This window comes from Neopelma chrysocephalum, unplaced genomic scaffold, assembly GCF_003984885.1.
Source record: "Neopelma chrysocephalum unplaced genomic scaffold, ASM398488v2 Primary Assembly neopelma1_124, whole genome shotgun sequence".
Taxonomy (NCBI): domain Eukaryota; kingdom Metazoa; phylum Chordata; class Aves; order Passeriformes; family Pipridae; genus Neopelma; species Neopelma chrysocephalum.
The window spans coordinates 965,927-988,712 of record NW_020897786.1 but is presented as its reverse complement, the minus strand read 5'-3'; the positions used below and the strand labels follow the sequence as shown (position 1 = coordinate 988,712).

Sequence of the window (22,786 nt, the reverse complement as noted above, 5' to 3'; positions counted from 1 at the left end):
TTCCACTTCCATCCAGCCTACACTCCATGACTAACTGAGAGCCACTACTGCAGAGGGATTGGGAAAAATCACTACTCTGAAAGCAACTGATAATAAACCCCAGCAAATTAATATCAATGAGTGAGTCAGGCTTCAGGAAGGAAAGAATAAGGGAACAGAATAAGCCCCCACTGAGATGCTTTTTAGCAAGAAGAATTAAAATGAACTTAATGAAGGTTCAGAATTACGAAGGATATTACTCATTCAATAACCTCCTCCAATATAAAAGAGAAGGAAGCTCATGGAATTCACTGCTCCACCACATGTGAGCAGTCATCCTACAGCTGGATAACTTAACTCCAGTGACACAGGCTCACACACCAGTTTAACCAAATCTGGTGTTTGAGGGTACCTTGCTTCCTATCAGGGGTATAAAACACCCCCTACACCTGCCTCTACAACTCGTGTCCTCTGAATCACCCATTACCTACAGCTCCAGGACTTGGGGAACTAGTGGGTTGGCCTGGGAAGGAAGGCCCAAATTCCTACATGAATCAAAGGAAACAAAAGGCACAAAGCAGTTAAACTGGGTTTGGAAATTCTGCTCTCATGACCAAACTGGTCAGGGAGTCTTTCCTCTCCCAGTGCTGCCACATGGGTTTTTCAGAGGCACACAGGAAGTCGAGAGACATTCCAATATCAAAACAGACCATCCAAGACAGACGTCTCTGCTGCCTGAAAGCCTGGGTGCAGTCTGTTACAAGCATCTGAATACATCTTAACAGCACATGAGTAACAAAATGCAAAGAGAGGAAAGCCAAGAGGTAGGAACTGAGCGTACTCACATGACTGTATTGTCATCCACTAAGATATCACAGCCATGGGCAGGGCATGAAATGGTCTGAAAAACACAAAAAGGGCACGGGAGGAACAGTGTTTATCCTATTTTTGCTTCACAGAGAATTCCAAGGCAACAGACTTCACCACAATCCATAGCAATCAGAGTGCTTTAGCTCTCCCAACACATCCCAGGTGTGGCCCTGTGCAAGATCCCTCCCCCCACCTGCACCAACCCCATGGAGTTCCCTCCAGATCCACCCCTGGCAGAGGCTGCAGCCTCCAAACCTTTGGGGGCTGGGTTTTCTCTGGGTTGCTCTTCTGGATTTTTTAAACTTTACTAGGGAAGACTCTCCCTTTTCTTTCCTCCTCCTCTCCAATACCCAGAATTTCCAGAAATAAGCCATGAGGTAAGTTGACATTTTACCTGTCCCATGCCTTCCTCCATTATTTTGGTAGTTAAATATTCACTCCAGCACTGCATACAGAACTTGTGTCCACACTCTAGGCCAGTAAAGTACTGCAATGACAGAGAACACCAAGCATTGGATCATTTTATCACGTGGATTCACTCCATAATTTCAATCTCCTTGGTACTGTGCAGTTCACCCATCACATCTCTCACCCCCACACCAAACTTGAGACACTATTTATTTTGCATCATCACCACTACAGAACATTGCCCAGGCAGCTTTAGTCACGCTTCCAAAGCCAGGCTCTAATCCCCAACCCCAGCAGTAAGGAAAGGTGTGGCCCATGTTTCCATCCTGCTTGCCCATTTCAATTTATCCTTGTTTTAGGAGTGTTCACGGAGCTCTCTCCTGTTTTACTTTGGAAATCAGTCAAATAAATGCAACACTAAAGAGGTCACAGTGATAGGATTATTATACAGTCTTCATTCCTCGTTTTTTTTTCCACTTGACACATGTGGGTGCTGCCCAAAATCTCAGACCTCCTTGGGAAACTTCCCCCTGAAACCCAGATGCTCATCAGATGAAGACACTGCAGATCCTAATTGGCAGGTGTAAATTGCTAAATAAAATTCAATAATGATCAGCTGTCACAGACAGCAACAAGGACAACTCCATCCTTGTCTGCATCATCTGCACAGTGTGTGTCAAGATTGCATCTGGGACTGAGTGGTTACACATGGGGTGGAGAAGCAAACACTGCTGAGGAAACACTGGAATTAAGGTACTTTGCTCTGGTCAGCTTAAAGTTATTTTATACCCAGAGCCAGGGGCAAGGAAAACTGTATTTAAAACACTTCACTAGTACCACCATAAGGTAATATTTGCTGGCTTAGCTTTTCAAACCATCATCTTCTCAGCCAGTGAGATAAAACCAGAACTCCACCCTGAGATACCATCAACCTGCATGAAACTCCACAGAGGAAAGGACCCGGAATCCTCTGCAGAACAGCCCGAAACAGCAGCAGGATGGTGGTAACTGAGGAAAGGGGAGTCCATTTTAAGAAAATATTCCTCCCAAACCGCCTCCTTGACCATCACAGATTTATTTTGTCCCTCCCACACGGGTGTATCAGCTGGGTTTTGCTGAGGGAAGGTGCCTGTCAGCACCTCCTTCCCACGGGCTCCCAGGCTGTGATTCACACTGGTCTGGCTCCTGCCACCAGCACAGGCTGGAACCTGTGAGCAGCAACACGGATCAGTCTGACCTGAGCAGTCACTGAAGTGAGCTGAGCATCTGAGACACAGACAACCACCCCAAAAAAACCAACAAAAAATCAGAGAGGAGGCCAATACCTGCGTGGTGCCAGGTACACCAGGCTGAAAAAAGAGACCTTCCAATTCCTGACCCTTCCCTGAGCCAGCTAACGAGGGATCTGATGCTCCACAGATGCTGCTGTGCCCAAGTGACGTCCCCTGGAGCTGCAGGATTATCACTGACAAGTACCAACAGCTGTAACTTTGGGGATGCCACAGCATGCAACCATCCCAAAGACAGCACTGACTTTTCCCAGAATTAAGGCTTCTCCACATGTGATGAGAAGCAAGCACAGACAAGGGGATCACCCCTCAATGAACCCAAACACTCCTGCAGCAGGCACACAGGAGGAACCACCACAGAACACAAAACATCTTCGTTTAAGGCTTGTTCTGATTACTTCAGGCAGGGAAAAGGTTTGCTAAATGCCCACAGAAAGGCAGCCACCACACTTCCTCCCAGGCTGCAAGGAATTCAGAATATCTCTTGACTCTTTTCTTTACTTTGAGGGAGTTCCCAATTATTTTTGGCTCAGCTGAGAGCAGATGTCAAGGGAGCCAAGCAAAAGGGGTGACATAAAACCCCGAGTGCAAGGGGAGCGGTGGCTCCTGAGGCAGCCCCAGTGTCACCCCATGGGTGCTCATCACCCACAGTCTGGACAACAGCAGGGTGCTCCCAAAAACCCCCCCACCCTGCAGCCTGGCCCCCCAAGGAACCTGAGGGTGGTGTGCAAGAGTGGAGAGAGGCAAAGCCATGACCCTCTCATTCCTATATTACCAGTAAGGGCTTCACCCAAAATAACTGCTGGGACTCAGCACTGCTTGATGGGGACACAGAGCAGGTAAAATATCTCCCTGAAGTTTTCAAACTTGCAGGGTGAGAGCATCAAATGCCTCATTTTGCTTCCCAAAACCTCAGCCCACAGTTCTGTGGAGATGACTGGAGCTACAGACACCCTGTAGACAAATACCACCTGCAATGACCCCACAAGAGGAGGAACATTCAAGACTCTGACTTTCCTGCAATAACTGTGCACTGCAAAACTTCTTAACAACTCCAAACTCTCAGCTTTCTATGGGTTGAAAGGGGATCTCAGAAAAAAAAATACAGATTTTATGTGGAAAAAAAAATTAGCATTGCAAGAGGATTTTCAAAGCTGAGATTTTAGGTTAGGCACTGAACATAAACATAATCCTAGAATTCATAATTCACATTAGCTAAAACAGCTTCAAAACAGATTTCAGTCACCTTTTAGACACAGACACTAAAGCCTTTTCCTACAGGCTCCAACTTTTATGTGTGGCAAAGAAACAGAGGTTTCCCTCTGATGTGTCTTGACTTAACACCAACAGAGACAACCCTGCTCACCTGCCACTTCTCACTGGTCCAGCTAAAAATCTGCTCTTCTAACAACTGGGCCACTACTATTTTTAACGTTTTATTTGAGCTACAAGCTCAAAAGTATTAGTGTGCTTTGTGCAGTTGCTGTCAGGAGCCAGAGCTGCTTCCCAGGCAGCACATATACCCCCAGCAAGAGGAAAGGCCTGTCAGCTGTGAGTTGTACCTCCAGCCAGCACAGCAACTACATTTAAAAGGGGAGAATAATATATTAAGAACATGACATCTAAATTTGAAGTTTCCACAAAGCCCATTTGATGTCTCCTCCCATTTTTCTCCCTCAGCCCTCCTCCTATTTTCATTTAAAATGTTGCATAGCCTAAAATCACATTTATTTCCTTATTACCTAACATGGAAAGCCTGAAGTGTTTAAGTAGGATTTTAGCATAAGGTAGAGGGCCAAACAAATTTCTCAAGCTGGTCTTTGTTTTCAAAGCATCTTTTTATCCAAGGCAAGCAACAACTCACCTTTCCAGCTGTTCTCCAAAAGGCAGGTCAGTGCACACAAGGCTTAAGAGGAGACACACGAAGCCTTGTGGTTCCTGACTCAAGAGTAACAGTGACCTTCAAGGCTGAGAACGTGAGGCCTGAAACTGGGCTTTGCTCAGCTCTGCCTGATCCAGAGCAACCAGGGGGCTTCACCCCAGGCTGCTCATGAGCCCCAAAGCTCATCGTGCTTCCCATCCCACCCAGAGCAGAGTGAAGCCTTTTGTCTGGAAAGTTCAGGCACATGGTTTAGGGTGTTTTGGAGGGGCAGGTTCCAACCAAGGAACAATTCCTCACTGTGTCATCCTGCCTTTTGGCAAAGCCACGGATGAACCTTCCCGTTTGAGCCTTTCCACTCATCTCCTTTTCTCCTGGGATCTCCCACCAGTATGTCCTGCCCCAGGAAATCACAGCAGAGCCTGGATGTGTTATTAAAGTATGGGAATGCTTCTATTTTGTCAACAGCCCCAAAAAGAAGCCCCACCATCACCCACCTAACACAAGCAGGAGGCTGACCCAGAGCCCCAGCAGGCACTGCCACCCTCATCTCCTCCCACTGAGAGGGTGTTGTACAAACACGAGAAGATCCAAAGACAGCTGCATTTTACTTCTACTCAGTTTTATTCCAGACTTTCCAGTCTGACTGTTTTATATCATTATTTACCACTTTTAAAAGCTCTTTCCTGCCCTGTCACTCTATTTAAGTAAATCCCTTTGCCTATCGTGCTTTCCACATATTTGTTCTTTCATGTACCGTTTATTTGCACATCTCAGCTCGTATCTGAACTTGCCAAAAATCACCTGCTTGCTTTTTTCTGAGCTTTCCTACACGGCTGCCCAGGCCCCAGCACCTTCACAGGCTTTCTGCAGAAGAATGTGAAGTTTCAGATGGGAAATCTGGGGAGTTGCTGGTCAGGTACTCACCGAGTTTGGGTAGTTCAGATAGCAGATCTGACAGGACATATCCTGGGCTGATGACCTCGTGTTCATCTGGCGCGTCCGAGACTTTTTACTTGGATTAATTACGTGACACTCTGCAAAGAGCTTCTCCAAGTTGCCATCAAAGTACCTGCACGACACAAGAGAGAATGAAAATTTCACTCCTTTCTCTGTAAGTCATTTTTCCATTCTATTTGGGAGTTAAATGTTGCTTTTAGTATTTCCAACCTTGCACACCCACTACTTGTAACAAACTCTTCGCTAACACCCCACAGAGGTGGGTACTGGACAACTCCATCACCTCGGAGATTCTCACTTGAATTGCACAGTCCTGAAATTCAAGTACCTTCAATTCTTCAGCTGCATTTCAAGTAATTCATGATTCTCCCCAGTGATTGCTTTGCATTATAACTCCAGGACAGGAAAACTAGAGCAAGAACATCCTACTTTGCAGTCCATCCTAAAGCACAGGTTTGAGGGCCCCAACTTCAATTCTCTTTCCAGTTTAAGCCTTCCATTTTTCCTAATATTCTAATCACCAGCCATTTGAGTATCTTTTGTCTCCAGTCAACCTGAGGTATTTTAACAACCTCCTAAAAAATACAATTCCAGGTTTACAATGCTTCCAAAGATTAGGTACCTTGTGGAAAAGAGGATGCAAAATTGGTTGGAGGGAGACAAAAGACCATTTTCTTTCTACTTCCTATTCCCTTAAGGGAAAAGATACTGGTTTACTTTAAAGGCTTATAAAAAGCTCCTCAACCTGGGGAGGAGGACCAGATTGGAAAGAATTGTTGTTAGGCAGCTCAGCCTCTTCCCTGGATCTTTCACATCCTTCTCCAGCTGCAGCAGCTGCAAAGAACTCATTAAATCAGACAATGAACCAGCTCCATCACCTGCACATACATCCCCCAGTCAAACCCAGGCAGCCATTCCCCAGCTCCCTCACAGCACTACTCACCAACAAGACCTGACTTACAATTAAAAGATATTAATTTTCCTGCTGTTTCATATGTTTCTTGATGCAGTTCACATATTTTAGATCTTAAATTTCAGGACACTGAATTTGGGAGGAAGTGGTGAATTCTGGCATTGCAGCATCCATGAGGCTTTGCCGCTGTTCTTCAGTGTTAGCTCAGGGATTTAACTCAACCAAGTTATTGTGTTTGCCTTGAGGATTATATTCAGAAATCTATATATTATATTTAAATATAAATATATAAAACTGTATATTTAGAAAATTTTAGCATGTAAATTCAGTGCGGTCCAATGACAGGCCGTACTAATTTATTAAGAGTCGTGGATAAATATTAACTCCACAAAAGGTTTCCGACTGCTTCAACTTCCAACTGCTCTTCCAGGCAGCAGGACCAGTGCAGGACAGGCTCCATTTGGGGAGAGCAGACACAGCTGGGGGCTTTGCAAGGTTTGCAAGGAAAAGTTTTGAAGACAAATGATGCACCTTGAATCCTGGCACTCATGGCCAGCTAAATGCTTATGGAAATACCAGAGGTATTTGTAATGGAGGGCTGGTCTTTAAGGATGAATATCCATGCCAGGAACTTGACTTTTTTCACCTGGAATGACTCACACCTTCTGAATACCTATGGATAGTATTCCTGCTTCCCCATGCTGTTTTCTTTTCATGCATTCTCTTCCTGAGCAAGTAATTTCCACAAATATTTACACGTGGTGCAAATATTTTTGAGTCTCAGACTCAAAATCGTGCCGTCACTGGGCCACAACAACCCTCGGAAAGGTAGAAGAAAACCTGGATCTCCCTGAAAACACACAATTCCAATGGATACTCTGGAATAAAGCTCTCCAACTGCTCCACCCCTCCTTATGCAAACACACCAAGGGCTCGGTGGAAAGACTGTGCCAGTTCCTTCAATGGTTAGGAACAAATCCTGATTCCAATCACCATCCCTTTTTCCCACTTGCTCCAGGATCACCACAGACCATCCGAGTGGGCAGCTCTCCCTTTGCCCCTCCCGTGCTCTTTGCTCCAAGGATTCCCAGGCAGCAGCTCTAACCCTTCCCTGCCACAGCAGATGAGCTCCTCACTGACATTCCTCCCCTTCCCTGGCCCAGCAAACCTTCTCAACCACCAACTTCCGTTACCATTCAACCTCCTTGAGCCCAAGGAGCCAAAACTAATGCAACCCCAGTCAAGATCTGACCACAATTCCTACTATTTCACCTGTCTTTTCTCCTGCAGATCTCAGTCAGTGCATCCCAAACCATGTCTACCTTTCTCCAGAGCTCCTCCGTGTCAGCAGCTCTGTTTTAATCTCCATTGGAAACCCCAGATCCTTTTCCATCTCTGTGTTGATGGGACCTACCATGACACTTTGTACCACTTCCATTCCTGGGATCCTCCCAGCTGTCTGGATTTTTTCCCTGGATCCTCCTCTGAACCAAATGCCTCCAAACAGATTTGTGCCAAGCAAATTAATTAACACCAACATTCATCCCAAAATTAACTGATAAGGGATTTACTAACAGGTTCCATCTAGGATCTCCAAGGATTTTGATTTTTCCTCAAGTTCCCTCTGTTAAAGGGTTGGTTCTTTGTACCTTCATCCTTATTTTCATCCTAGGGAGAAGCACAGCACCTTTAACAGCCTTTTAAATCCTGTGCCCTCCTCTCCCTTCACAATGCAGATACCGAGTAAATCCAGCTCTTCTGATACATGAGGATTTGTTATGTTAATTCTTCAAAATGCATTCTCTCCATCACTAAGTTGGGGTTTCTGCTATTTTAAAATTCATGGACAAACCAGTGAATTATTTTCAAGTCCTTCTGCTTACCAAGACCAAATCCATAACAGTCTCAAGTCTTTTTGGCAGAGGGATCAAATTGTCAACTCCTTTATCTTCTCAGAATTTCCTCCTGCTGTCTGTAACTGCCTAATCGCCGTTTTCTAGACATAATCAAATCCTATCCATGGGAATATCAAAGATAAAAAGCCTTTTCACTGCAAGAAAAATGCTTCTAGTACACACTTTGGGATATTTACTTCCGTGAAAGAGCATTTGTGAGTGTCAGAGCATCAGTACACTCACAGTAAAAGATATCTCCACATCTAAACTCCTGCCATACACCATTTTTCACCTGTTCAGCCTCTGTTGAACAGTGTAAAGGACTTTTTTGCCCCAAGGAAAGCACCAGATACCTAGAGAAGAGTCAGTCTGGGCCATCCTGGCATCCCTCCTCTGCTCAGAGGGAACAGGGATGTTGCCCACCAAGATAAGCACCTGTAAGGGGCTGCTGCTCTGCCTGTGCCTCCAGGGGTGAAATCAGGCCTTGGGTACACGCTGAGACACTTGGCTTTTAACAAAATGACCAGGGAAGGCACATAAAGCAGGAAAGCTGCATTTTAGGCTCTTCATCATGAGGAGGTTCATCCCCAAAACTCCCCTCAGGAGGGCTGGACACCATTGGCCACAGTAAAATTGGAAGGTAATCAAGATGAAGTTCAAAGCTGAAGCACCTCCTTCAGCTCTGCCTGAGGTTCCCTGGTCATTCTGCACCTGCTGCTCTCCTGTCTGTGGGAATCAAGCCTATGAGGCAGAGGAAAGCTGTCAAAATATTTGACATCTTTATTCTCCAAAAAACACGCAGCACATCAGAGGCTGAACTTGAGTACTTCTTCCACTACCCACTTCCATCCTACAAACAAATCCGCTCCAACCCCCCAGTCTTGCTTTCCAACACAAATAATTAGTGTTTCACCAGTGGGACAGGGCAGTTTTTAATTTTGGCTGTTACTCCACGGTAAAAGGACCTGTAACACATCTGCCCTCTCACCACCACCATGCAATTATTCCATGACAAAGCTGGTCCAGACAATAACAACCTGCTCATTAAAAATACGCATAACCAGGCTAAAAAAAAAAGTGGTTTAAAACATGGAAATTTTCATGTCATGAGCTCAGAGCTCACCACTTATCCAAAAAAAAGCCACTTTGTTTGTGTGCTTTACTCCAGGCCAGGTTTGATAAGGCTGCTGGAAGGTGGTGCTGACTCACCATGAGCTAAGGTAAAACAGGCACTGACACGGTGCCGTAAATACACAGCACTCAACAACAGGGACTCTCAAGTAAAATGCAGGTTTTGGGGGTTCCCCCCCACCTTAAACCTCACCTATCACCACAGCAATCACAAAACCCTCCTGAGCACTGTGAGCTTTAACACAGCTGAGCACTCCAAAGGGTTTCATGGAAGTTATTTGGTGAAGAAGTGACAGAAGGCAACACCAGGTACTCCAGAGATCACGTTTTAGAGTTTTTCTAACACAACAGGACATCAATGAGCACCAAAACTCTGACCAGTGTGCAACAGGTCTGCATAAGCAAGGGCCATGTATTACATTATTCACAGGGGTAATCCTATAGAATTAAGGTAAGTATTTTAATGAGTATGTTTACCTGGGGATTTGTAACTATTAATGGGTACTTAAAGTGTTTTATTGAAAACTGTAAAAGCCTTAACAAAAGCATCTCACATGGAACCGGCTGACACCTCCCTTTGAAAAAAAACATAGCCTAATTTTTATTTTTTAAATTGATGGCAGCCTTAAACAAGCTTTCAATGAGAAGGGACAAAACCTACTGAACAAAGGGATGACATTTCAGCTACACTTGTGGAGAGGCATCTCACAGGGAGATGGAGGCAGCCAAGGAGGGTGAACTTTAGCCTGACCAAGAGAACCAGCCCAAGAAACTCAAACAAAGAAGTGGACACACATTGCAGAGCAGGAACTAAATCAGAATGTTTAACAGCTGCAGCCAGAGTTAAATAGTGGCTATATTTGCAACACAAAGCTTCCAGACTTCCAACATAAACTCAAAGAGGTCAATCTCAGGAAAATAAAGCAAGGACTAGAAAGCTGTAAAAAACATAATCACTTCAGAAAAAGAAAAAATCTAGGTTAGACAAAACAGAAGAGATACCTGAGCACTATCACTGAAAATGTTCTACAAAGGGGGCTAAAGGTGTCCTAAATCCATTAGCCCAGGATAGCAGAAATATTTATACTCCAAAATAATTACTAACAGTCTGAAAACCTGTTGCTCCTCCTTCCCTGGGTGACAGAGCACCAAACTACAGGGGCTCAGTTAAGTGACATTTATCATTCATTCCACCACCAACTGCTCCTGGTTTACAACCACAGAGCTCCCATCTTCCCATTCCCTGATCATCAGGCAAAGGAAATGGTAATTAAGAGAAAGTCAAACAAACAATCCAACCAGGCCCTGAGTCCTTCTGCCCTCACTACCCACTCACTGACCACTTAACACTTGTTAAGACCAGCAAAGACCATAACAACCAGTAAGACCCTTTACAGTCTTTACTGCTCCTTCTGGTCCACATTAATTCTCCCCCCAGCTTCTGAAGTAAACTGAATTCTCCAGCTCCCTCAACTCTCTTCAACACCAACATTGGCATTGAAAAAACCCCAGTGCAGCTGGATTTGGCCTCCACTGTACAACAACAAACTATAAAAAGTACTTTTACCAGCAACATTCCCCAAATGGGAATCAAAGATGAGAAATAAGCATAAAACACTCCGCTCTGAGGGGGAGGGAGAGGCAAAATTCAAGCCATTAGTTACACACACACTGAAGAAAACCTGAAGCTGCAGAGATGAAGACAAGGCAGGAACATTATCAGTCAGAAGCAATTTCGTCTTGGCCAGACTAGTAAATAAACACGTCAGGAATACACATGCCAGCATGACAGGCAAGAGCAGCGAAACCCAAACCCAAAACACTTGCAAGATAACAGGAACCTGTTCCTGCTTGCTTTTTTCCAGAGCCTGTCCAAATGCTGTGCCTGTATGTGTTCAAACTGGAAATCCCTCTTTCTAATGGGCAACTTCCATGACTTCTAACTCTAATAGGGATTAATAATATTTAGACAAGGAGGAACATTTAGAAAGGGGGAACATTCAGAGCTTACACAAGAGATTCTCCTGCCACACACACTGTGCATCCCTCCAGCCCCACATTAACCCAGGAACAAACATTTCTTGCAGGTTTGAAGCACAAGGTGGTTGCTTACCTCTCCATCAGCTTCTCCTTATCCCAGTTGAAATGGCTAAGCAGTATTCGAGTGATAGTCGCTGGATTCTGGAGAAAGAAAGGAGAACCAATCATTAATTGAGTAACCAAACTGGTGTGAGAACACCAAGCAGCGTTTTGAATAGGCCAAGGGAAAATCAGTGGGTCTGACAGCAATATCTGTGCACACAATACATGGTTGCTATCATAAGCTAGACTTGACAGATAGAAAAATAAAATAAAAAAAACCCTTCTGTAAATCCAAGTGTCTGTATAAAATGAAAGTTTGGCTGAAAACTTAAGGAACAGATCGTTATTGCTACCACATAAAGTGATTAAATGCCAACATGTCCACACCCAGTGTGCCCACACAGTGCAACCCCAGGACATCTGTAAAATGCAGGACAGGCTCATTTCCATCCATCCTGCCCCTTTTTGCCACAACCTCCACACTACCTGCAGAGCAAGAGTATTCCTTGTTTGTCACAGCCCTGACCACCAAAACACTTGGGCTGAAAACTCTCCCAGAACACAAGCATAAGATGACAAAGTCCTTGGAATTTCCTAAATGTTCACAAAGCACAAGATCCAGAAAATACTCACAGAGCCATATAGCTAAGGAAAGAAACACAGCCTAGAAAGGTGAGAAATAGGATGGAAAATAAAAGCTGATTTTCACTTGTGTACAAGTTTTTCTTCCAACTAAATCAGTACCACCAACCAAGGGTTTGGTTATACGAGCTGGGAAACACAACAAACCACACAGCTTCTGTTACACCCCAGAACCATGGTTTAGCTCCCTAAATCCACACTCTGGGCTCAGTTTTAGGACCATTTCCATGCAAGGGAGACAAGAGCAGCCCCTGAGAGCTGCTGTGTGTACTTTGCCATCTGACACCAAAATGGAAGTTTGCCCGAGGGCCAATGTTCAATGGATGCTCTGAAGCTGTTGAAAAGTAGGACAGAAACCAGCAATGTGATTTCCTGAGCCCTCCAGCTACAGCCAAACGTGGGGCTGCCAAAAGCCAATGCTGTCCCCCAAGGCAGCGATCCCACCCCATCCCTGCACGCCCTGTGCTCACCAGTCCACCCCAGTACAGCCATTTTATGCTGCAATGCCGCAAATACCGGCTCAGAAACTGATTTTCTCTTTACCTTTAAGTTGTTTTCTCATGGAATCAGTTCCCCAATCTGTTTGATTGCCTGACCACACAAGCAGCTGCATTAGCAGGAGGGGAAAGCAGGGCAGCATCTCTCACCACCAACACCAACAAAATCTTCTCTGAAATAAAGCCCTCGGGTGAAAACGTAAGTACAAAGAATAGTCTTGTGGTTCATACTATAAAAAGTGACACTCCTCTCCTTCTGCAGCGTGTTCTGACTCTTATTAATGCCAGCACAGATTGGTTAAGGCCAAATTAAGAATTTTTCCAGCTTAAAAAGCCCATGTGAACAAAAGCAGCTTTGGAAAGGTTAGAACAGCTGGGATGGCAAATCTACACAGCATAGGGCAGAAAATACCAGAAATGGGGATTGCCAAAACACAGTGTGGTGAAAATGTGGTCCCATCCATATTTGAACCAGTCTCCCAGGTGATGTGGATCCAAGCCCTTCACTGTGATTCATGAGGTGCCTGATTGACAATCACATGCCACCAGCTTTCCAACAGCATCCATCCCTGATCCAGAGAGGGGGGCAAGCAGTTCAACTGTTCCAAGTCAGTCCTGCCAACAAGAAGCTGTATGGGAATTTAAAGATCTCTTTCACCAAAAGGCTCCTGCAGCAGCCTCTTTCAGGGTTTAGTTTTTGATCTTCCCAGGTTACTTTGCATTTGGGGTCTCCACAACATCTTTTCCAGTAACTCAAGCTGCATTGTGTAGCAGTACCGAAAAGAGCTCTTAAAAGCTCACTTAGACACAATTCCTAGAGCAATTTAATCAAAGATGAAAATACACCTTAGTAAATAAACCAATCTTATCTCTAGATTATCTTGGTTATGATACCAGCACCTATAACTCTAAATTACGAGTTTCAGACAGCAAAACACACAGTTCTTCAACACAAGGAGCCTTCACTCAGCCCAGAGATCTGCCAGATGTACACAGAAACACTACTTCCTTAATTTCTCAAGCAACAGCATTAAGAGAGCTTTAATTAAAATCAGCCTCAAGTCTTGTCCTACCTTCTGCCACAGCAGCCCACTTGGCCACTTATTAAGGCTTCTGGGAACACCTATTAATCACTTAATAGGCTGAGAGGCAGGTGAGGTAGTGGTCTCTGGCTGACTTTTTAAAAAGACAGAAGATTCCCCCTGCACTGCAGGATAAGTTATGGCACATTAATAAGGAGCTCAAGTGGTCTGCGGTGATTATTAAGCATAACAAGGCAGATCCAGCAAACGCCACTCACCAAAGGACACGTGGCCATGAAGAACAAGAGGGTTTCGTTTGTGGCTTCTCCAATTTCCCAACACATTGGCACTGCAGCTTTCCAAAACAAGATTCCCTAGGTCAGACCCCCCCAGGTATCCCAGCAGTGCAATGTCAGCATACAAAGCATGTTATTTAGGATTATACTGTATTATCACCTTCTCCTGCCTTGCTGGGCTCCAGCTTCCTCCAGCTACAGATTCAACATGTTCATTTAAAAAAGAAAAGGAGACACCAGCAGCATGACAAACTCCTACCAGAAATAGCTGGGCTGCCTGCTTTTGCTGCCTGCCACATCCAAGATGTGGTATTTAAAATTAAACTGCTTGTTTCATGGATACAGGAGGCCAGGATTAACACAGCCGTGCCCTTGCTCATCCCTGCACAGAGTTACAACCTCAGCTGGCAGCACACAGGGAACAAGGGAGACGGGGAGGGAGGCAGCTGGGAGACAAACTACAGCTAAAAACAAATGCCAAAACCTCTGGCACGAAGGACTGTTGCAATTTAAGGCCAGACACACCATCAGGGTACCGGGAACAGCCGCTCTGCGGGAATCGCTCGCGTGCGCACACTCTCCTCACAATTATTTGGGAGCGGTGTTGGAGGAGTCAGCCACAGCACCCACCCCAGCGAGAGGTGTGTCCTGGACCTTGGGCATACAGGACACCAAAATATTGTGATGTTTCAACACCAGTTCTGCTCCAGCCCTTCATCAACACTGCGCTGCTGCACGAGCCCCCAGCCATCGCTTCAGACGCTCCCGCTGCGAAAATTAATGGAATATTTAAACAACACTGTGTTCCACAGCACTGGGATGGTGCAGCCTCCGCTCTGCAGCTGCTGGGCTTCTCCTCTGGCACAGGGGATTACTGCCTGCGACTAACACCACCAAGATTAGTTATGAACAGGCTACGCTGCTGCTCAGACGGGATTACTCCCGGGGCTCGGAGTGTGTGCTCCTACTAAGGCTATTTTCTGTTTACAAAGAGGAATTTTCCTAAGGAAAGCAGCCAGAAACGGACGGCGAGCGAAGGAACAGCCAACACGACCGTGGTCTGGTGAAAGCTGAACCAGCACATCTCCCTTACAACAGCACCTATTAAATTTTACATGTCGGAGCCGAGGCGCTTTGCCTGGAGCCGAGGGCAGTGAGCCTGTTGATATCCAGATAGGAACAAACCCGAGCAAAGCAGCCATTTTGTTGAAAATCTCCAGGCTCTTCAAAAGATTCCCTAACAAAACACTCCGAATAAAGCTTCGTCCAGAGAGAAACACACTCAGTCCTTCAGCAGGGGTTTTATATGCAGTTTTTTAGGCTAACAAAGGAGCCAAGTCCCAAATGTGCTTCAAACAGATCCCACTCCACCACAGCTTTTCACTGGAGGTATTTACATTTACTGTCCTTATCTATGTTGCCATGCTCCAGCACACCAATGCAAGCAGGAGATACAGCCCTGCAAAAGTCTGGACTTCTCCAAAGAAGCATTATTAATTCAAATAAAACTCCTTAATTTAATAGAATTTAATTCAGCTGGAAGCTTGGTCACTGATATGAGTTAGAATTCGTTTTTGCTGTCAAAATAAGAAAGCGTGAATTGGAAGGAGGAATCTGGATGCACTTAAATGATAAATGAATTATAAATTAAATATTATTAGGACATTAGCTTAGATCAGAATTTCCAAGCAGCCCAATTTGCTGAATGACAGTTTGGAGCACTCGATCCATTCATGTTTCCATCCATCAAGACAAGCTGCGCAGTTAATTCTTGCTGTTATTACCAAGAAAAGCACATTTTACAGTTCAGCTTCTCCTCACACACTGGGAGGAAGCTCCTGGTTCAGTTTCAGCATTCACTGCAAACAAAAACCATTTGAGAACAACTTAACCTCAGTTCTCCAGCAAAATCCTTTCCCACCTCCTCGAGACACGGTATCCATAAATTCTTTGTTTTGTTTCTTTCCAAGTCATGCCTGGTTTTGTTTTCTACATGTGGCAGCTTCTGCATTTCAACAGCTTTACTCCCAACTGCAGCACCTCCATCCCAACAGCAGAGGCTTTTACAGCACTCGGGGTTTGATGCTGCTTCCACTTGGGTTTTCTACACTGTGGAAACACTGGCTTTGCCCAAGCCTCAGACATCTGTGACCAGTGCACACCTCAGCAATGTCCACTGCCATATTCCATGGGGGCATTAGTGACACAAAACAGGATTTAAATTCCCCAGCGGAAGGAAACTGATGGTTTCCCACCAGCTGACAGCAAAGACTGAGAGTTTTGCTTGCTGGAGGAGCAAAGAGCCATCAAAAGCAAACGCTGGCCTGAAACCAAGCAGCACAAACATCTGCTCCAGTGAAGTGGCACCTGGGGACAGGGTGTCACCACCACTGTAAATATTTAACAGCCAAAACCCCCAGTGTTTGCAACAGGAGAGCACCAAGTGGAAATTGCCGCTGCCCTCTGAGCACATGCAGGATCACACAGGATCACACAGCATCTCCAAAGCTCGTCACGTGCACACCGTGCCAGGGAGGAAGAGCTGATAAATAACCTCCATGTCACGTTTTACGGGAGCAGGGAGAGCAGGAGCAGCCTCACCATGGGAGGGATGTGACCAACACCACACACCAGGCACCAAACAGCTGCTCCCTCAGGTAATACCCAAGTGGGCACCAGCCCCAAATCCTGCAGTCACCAGGTCTCTGCTCTTCACTTGCGCCTCTCCCAGCCCCACACAGGTAACCTCAGACATCAACACACATCCAGAAGGTGGTTTAGGTCAGCTTTTAGCCTGTTATAACACATCACAGTACAACCCTCAGCGTAAGGTCTGCGCTGTTCTGCCAGTGCACTGTGCGACCATCTGTGGAGATCCATTCACATCCATTCTTTCCAGACACAATTACAGGAAATCTTACAAACACAGAAGCTCATTTCTAGCAGCTTAATAAAACTCCCAGGAATCCAAAGTAGAAGATGAGATCTAAGTGCTGAGTACTTCCAGGACATGATCTTCTTAAACTTGCCAGTTTTTAACCACCACCAATGGAGCACTCTGAGAAGCTGCTGGAAAACTTGTGTGTAATCTAATATTCCCTGGCTCCATTACAGCCAGAACATCAGAGGCTGCTGTGGGAAGAGGAGGACAGCAGCTAAACAGGTCAGTCTGCCACCACCCAGCCACCCTCTCTCCTCTGCCGTCCCCTGAGGCCTGGCAGGGAATCACATTTCCACCATTGGCCTGGTTTATAGGGACAGCACAACTGCAGGTGGATCTGAGATACTCACCTTCCAAATTCCTGTTATAGACAATAACAACAAAATCAGTGCTGCTCATTCTCTACACACCCACTGAGGGGATGGTCTTTGCATCCCACATCCCACTGAAGCCACACGAAATGAATTTTTTGAGTTTGAGCACTGAACCACCCAAAACCATACCTGTTTCCTGCCACTGGCATTTCCAAACAACTCCACACCAAGCCAGGCTACTCCCTGTGCCTGCTGTCATCTGCTGTCCCCCATCTGGCATTTGCCACCTCACTCTGACTTCCCATTAACACATCCACTGCCTTCAGCTTCAACACCCATGCTCTCCTTAGCTCCCGACATCTTTCTTCATCTCATTAACTTCCCTTCACACATCATCTCCTAATTCTGAAAATTAAGTTTTACAGAATTACAGAATTAGAACCATTACGTGATAGCACCAAATGGCAGCTCGATCTGATGATCTCGGTTTGTAGTAACTTATCTGCACTTACTGAGTGTTTCCAGCTCTGATGAACATACGCTCTTCTAGTAGGGGAAGATAATAAAAGGCAACTTTGGAGAAAACTCTATTACTTCAGTTAATTGGTTCAAGAGACAGAAATGAAGCAGTCAGCTGCTTTACATTTTCTCTGAGCCTTTTGGAAAGCTTTCAGGTTAATGATTAGGAGCTGCAATGAAGAGCCATTGTCTAACACAGCTTTTAAAATCAGAAAAAAAATACTAAAGCAACAACCCCGGGATGAATTAGCAAATTTGGAAATGCAAAAACTGAATTCACACTGTAATACTTCTAAATAAAAAGAAGATGGGATGGATTTGCCCTGCTGCTCTCAGACGACTGCAGAAGCTTCAACAAATTGAAAACAATCAGGGAAGGCATCTTCCAACACTTCAGCTATGCTTGCTTCCATTCCAGCAGATCTAGGGTTTGATGATGGAGAGACATTAACCCTTATTTTATATGTTTAAGAACATTTTGATTTCTCCTTCCTTTTGTTCCAGTTCTGGAGTATGAAGTTGGCCCTTTACAGAGCACGGACCCACAGGTCTGAGCTGATATTTTACTGCCCAGAGCAGCAGCATCACCCGAAGTATTTCCTTTCTTCTGGTGTCTCCCAGCACAAGGAATCCCAGCACATGAGCAAAAGCTCAGCAAATCTGGGTAAGCAACATAAGCCACAGCTCCAGTTTCCAGAGTTGCTGCCGTACTGGGAACCGGAGTGGGATCACATGGGTGCCAGAGTACGCTTCAGAACGGGTTTATTCAACCCAGTGCCTCCCACTCATGGATCTGCAAAGACTTGCCTTAAAAGAGTAGGAGAAGGCGATGGCATCATTTCCATATAATTCTCCCAGTTTACTATTTCAGCAGCTCCGTAATATCTCCTCTCCCGCTGCAGAGGAAGCCCAGAGCCCACGGCGCTGGGGACATGGAGAGAGGAGGACCCCCAAAAAAGCTCTGGCCACCCGGAATGGAAAGGACCAGATCCAAGAGTCAGAGTCCCTGCTAACCACCAATTTCCCCCTCACACCAAACCTCCAGTGCCATAGAGCTGCTCTGATACGCCGAGAATCCATGAACTAGAAATGGGTATTTAGGAAAAGCACTAGCAGACCTGTGTGTCCCAATCCCAAACGACACAGAGTCACCTTCCCTGCCCATCCATAGAATGCTGCTCCCACAACCAGTGCCCACAAAGTGTATTTCAGCCCCTTCCCTCTTTATACCACTGCTCTTCCAGACCCCCAGTCTCTGCTTTTCCTCTTCTATCCTACACGACCCCAACCCTATTAAACTTTTCATCCCACCACACTTAGTTTGGACCTGTCACATAGTTACTGCATCGTTCCTACACAGGGACCACAAACGTATCCAGCACCATCAGACAGGAAAAACTTGGTTTTCTCCAGATCACAAGCACCCCAACGGCAGAAAGAAGCAACATTTGATACTGTCAGTTCTACACAGTCCCTACTAGAAAACCACATGGGGGTGGTTTCAATTCTTTTCTCAGAGCAATATAACAACTCACTAATGCCTGGCTTCAATAAAGTACATTATGTTGCTTCAAGAGGAAAGCAAAAGCACATTTTGCCACAGAAAGAAACGATGCTGAATGAAGGCAGAGTTTAGTGACTGGCAATAGGTACCAAAACACCTCAGCTTAGCCCAAGAGCAGGGGTGATAAATCCCTTCCCTTACACAAGACTTCAGAGAGGCCAAGGAAGACTCCAATCACCCAGAATGGCTCAGCTACTCACCAGCTCTATTTCTGCCTGAGATGAAGTAACAGCTACTCAGGTTATTATTTTAACCTGAAATAGGGCAGTAACTGGGCAGGACCAGACCAAGGACAAACAGCTCAGATAGTATTTATTTCAGCAGCAACACGAGCTCACTCAACCCCCCGGTTCCTGGACCTGCCACGGGCCGGTCGGTGACGGGAGCACAAGGGAAGCAGACACAGGAACTGACCCGGGGAAGGGGGTCACTGGTTTATTTTAACCCAGGACAGGATCACCGTGTGGCCAAACAGCTCAGCTGGCACAACTCGGACAACACCGACTTGCTTCCAAGAATTTTGTCTCAGTCTGCCAAGAGCCCTGTGTCAGGCATGTTAAAGTTGGGTCTTGTCCATGTCAACAGCCCCCCTAAATCTTCCTGACCCAAAGACTTAAAACTATAAATTAAATTATACTGGTGTATAGTTTGATGCAAGCTACAGCCAGATGCCCCACTTTTTTCCTCCGTTATCCCACCAGCTACAAAGAGCAGGACTAGTCCTCTCTACCTCACTGTCTGGGGGCTGTATTCACCTGAGCTATCAAACCTCAGGTTTTGATAGTAAACTGTGGCAGTACTGCCACTATCTACAGTGACGTGTCGTCAACGTAACCACGTGAGCCCAACAAGACAGAAATACACTTTATTTTTTTTAAGGCCTTTTATTAGTCAAAGTTGGAAAGACTGGAAGTGGCATATGTCAGGTCAGCTATCCATCAAGTTGATAAAAGGCAAACGAGCCAAAGCACTACATTTGGGTTTCAGGGGAACACTGTGTTCAGTGACTCAACTCCTGAGTGACCTGTGTAATTTTGGGAAAGCACAGTTCTGCTGAGATGAGCTCCAGAAACTCTCCTGTTCAGAGGCAGAAACAGATGTTAAAGGAATATAGCTGAAAGAGGAACTGTACATCTGCCTTTTTTTTTTCCTTTAAATCATTCTGTACAAGTCCCATGGAGTCCCAAAAAAAGCTTTCCCTGCTCTTTTCCCTCACTCCTATCGGTACATTGACTTTGCTCTTCCACCAGTCAGCACTGTCCACTGCCAGGTTCTGCTTCAGGGGTGTACCCACATCCTGGGCTCTATAAATCTGTAGGAGACTGGCACTGTTCCTGTCCATCAGGGAGGAAAACTGCTGGCTCTGGCAGCTCCCACTTCCAGCAGCTCCTGCAGCGTATAAACAGGCCACTTCAGCCCTGGCCAGTGAATGACTTCCACAGAGAAGTCCTGGGTACTGCTGACCAGGATTTTGCATGTCTTCAGGACAACAGAACTTGGCTTTTGCTGCTCTGAGAACGTCCAGAGGCAGCACCTGGTCCAGAGACACGGTGTGGGCAGTGTTAGGAGGGTGCTATGAGCAGATCAGTGGAGGTATCAGAAGTAACTTGGATAAATACTGATGCCATGGCAGACTTGAAATGCTTAGAAGAAATCACGCAAACTCTGAGAGGATGAAGATGTTCTTCTGACTCTCAATATCACAGTTATACTGAGAAGGGCAAACTCCTGATAACTTGTGTTCTTTTTCCATGGACAGTTTCCACAGCAGGTCTGTCTGTAGGCTCCAGCGTGCACCAATGAAACAACTAATTGAGTTTCTCTGGGTTAAGTTTTCTACATTCTCTGCAAAAGGCTCCCAAATTGTCCTTTTCCTGGTCTGAAAGGTCCTTCCAGATTATGATTAAAGGAAGGGTGTCCCCTCTATGGACAGTGTGCAAGCAGAGGATCAGACCCCAAGGATGTTCAGCACAAACATGTCCCTCAAGTGCTGGTTAAGTCACCCAGAACTCAAGATCTGTCTCCTACCTGCTTTTGTTCCTGGGCACTGCTGGAGAACATCTATCACAGGGTGCTCAAAGAGTTGTGTAATACAGAGGATATAAATAATCCAGCCAAAGTGTACATCACCTCAAGACAAGCACTCTCGATTCCTAAAAATCAGCTGTTTCCAGGATAACCTGACTGTGAACAGAGCTTTATCCCCAGAAATCAGAGCTCTCACGCTCGCAGGTTCTTGGGGGAAATAATTCACTATGCAAAAATCTCACAGGTCCTGAATCCTGACTTCCACTTCAGAACATTGTAATCAACCTTTTCCAACAAATAAAGGAAGAAGAAAATTGTAAGGGGTGACAACTTCCATGAGCACAATGAGGTGGCACCCACAAAAACCTGTAAGACAGAAGTCTTACGTGATAACTAAACAAAAGCCATCCCAGTTAGTAACTCCTCTGGTGGCAATGCCAGGTTAGCTCAGAAATATCTGGATATACAGTCACTGGTGGCATGTTAACCCTTCAGAGACATTGTGACTAATGACAAACGTGGGCTTAGCCCAAGAATTTGTAGCCAGGGGCAATTTACAAGAACATTAAAGAATTTTTACAGAGAAAAAAAAATCCTTAACATTCTTCCATGTTCTTTCTCCTCCAGGCCTCAGTTTGGTGAGCACTAGGTATTTTATTTTTCTTCAGTTCTCTGTCCCTTATTGCTTCTGATTCCGTCCCTTCCTCAAAGCAGCACCCACTTCTATGTTCCATTCCCTCTTCATTTACACAGTGAGGGATTTTTCCCCACTAACTGAAGCATCACCACACACCATAGCATTTTAGGAAAGAAAAAAAGCACCTCCCTTGGGCTGGCTTCATCTCCCCACCACTGGGAAAATCTGTTTTATACAGGCCATGCCACCTTGACAAACGGGCAGTGAATCCACCCAGGGATGCCTTAGTCTACAACTCTCAATCAAGGAAAAAAAAATAACAATTTAGCCATCTTAAGAAACTATTTAGGCCCAGGAAACCATTGCCAATGCAGCAGTGGCTTGGGGATGTAATCTTTGGCAGCATCTTCAGGCTGGCAGCAGCCCCAGCACAGATGTGGTTATGGCTTGTACCACTTCCCTGCAAAAAGCAGCTTTACCTGCAGAAGCACTTTGTTCTGCTGGCACAACCTGCATCTGCACTTGGAAAACCTGCCAGCATCCTTCTCCCAACAAGCCTCTTCTAGCTCGGACCATTTTTTAATGATGACTTGGCAGTTTATTTACCATTACTCTGCTCATTTATTCTTACTTAGTTTTACAGCCAACAAAACACAGCCCTGGCAACATGTTATTTTATAAGCCGGGATTTCCGCTACAAGAAGTAATTTTGCCTGTTTACACCCCAAAACTTTTCCCTCCGAGGGCTCTGCAGGAGCCACCTTTGAAGGGAGGATGTTCTGGAAGCATGAGGAGTTTAGCAATCACTTGTTCATTCTTGTTCCCAGCAAGGTATACCTCGAATTCTAACTGCAGTCTCTAATTGCTGCAGGTATTTTTAACCAGCTACCTGAGCTCTCTCGAGTTCAGAGAAAATAGTC

The 22,786-nt window shown here is 45.4% G+C and overlaps 1 protein-coding gene across 7 annotated transcripts in view; it reads right to left on the bottom strand.

Moving 5' to 3' along the window:
• ARIH1 (ariadne RBR E3 ubiquitin protein ligase 1) overlaps window positions 1–22,786 on the bottom strand; it is a 50,865-nt gene that overhangs the window by 17,279 nt on the left and 10,800 nt on the right. For all 7 annotated transcript variants that reach the window (XM_027697894.1, XM_027697900.1, XM_027697895.1 and 4 more), the window contains exons 2-5: window positions 11,438–11,505; window positions 5,353–5,497; window positions 1,244–1,336; window positions 825–880 (exon numbers count right to left, since the gene is read on the bottom strand). In XM_027697894.1, the coding sequence (XP_027553695.1) occupies window positions 825–880; window positions 1,244–1,336; window positions 5,353–5,497; window positions 11,438–11,505 (362 nt within the window). The remainder of the gene's footprint in view (window positions 1–824; window positions 881–1,243; window positions 1,337–5,352; window positions 5,498–11,437; window positions 11,506–22,786) is intronic.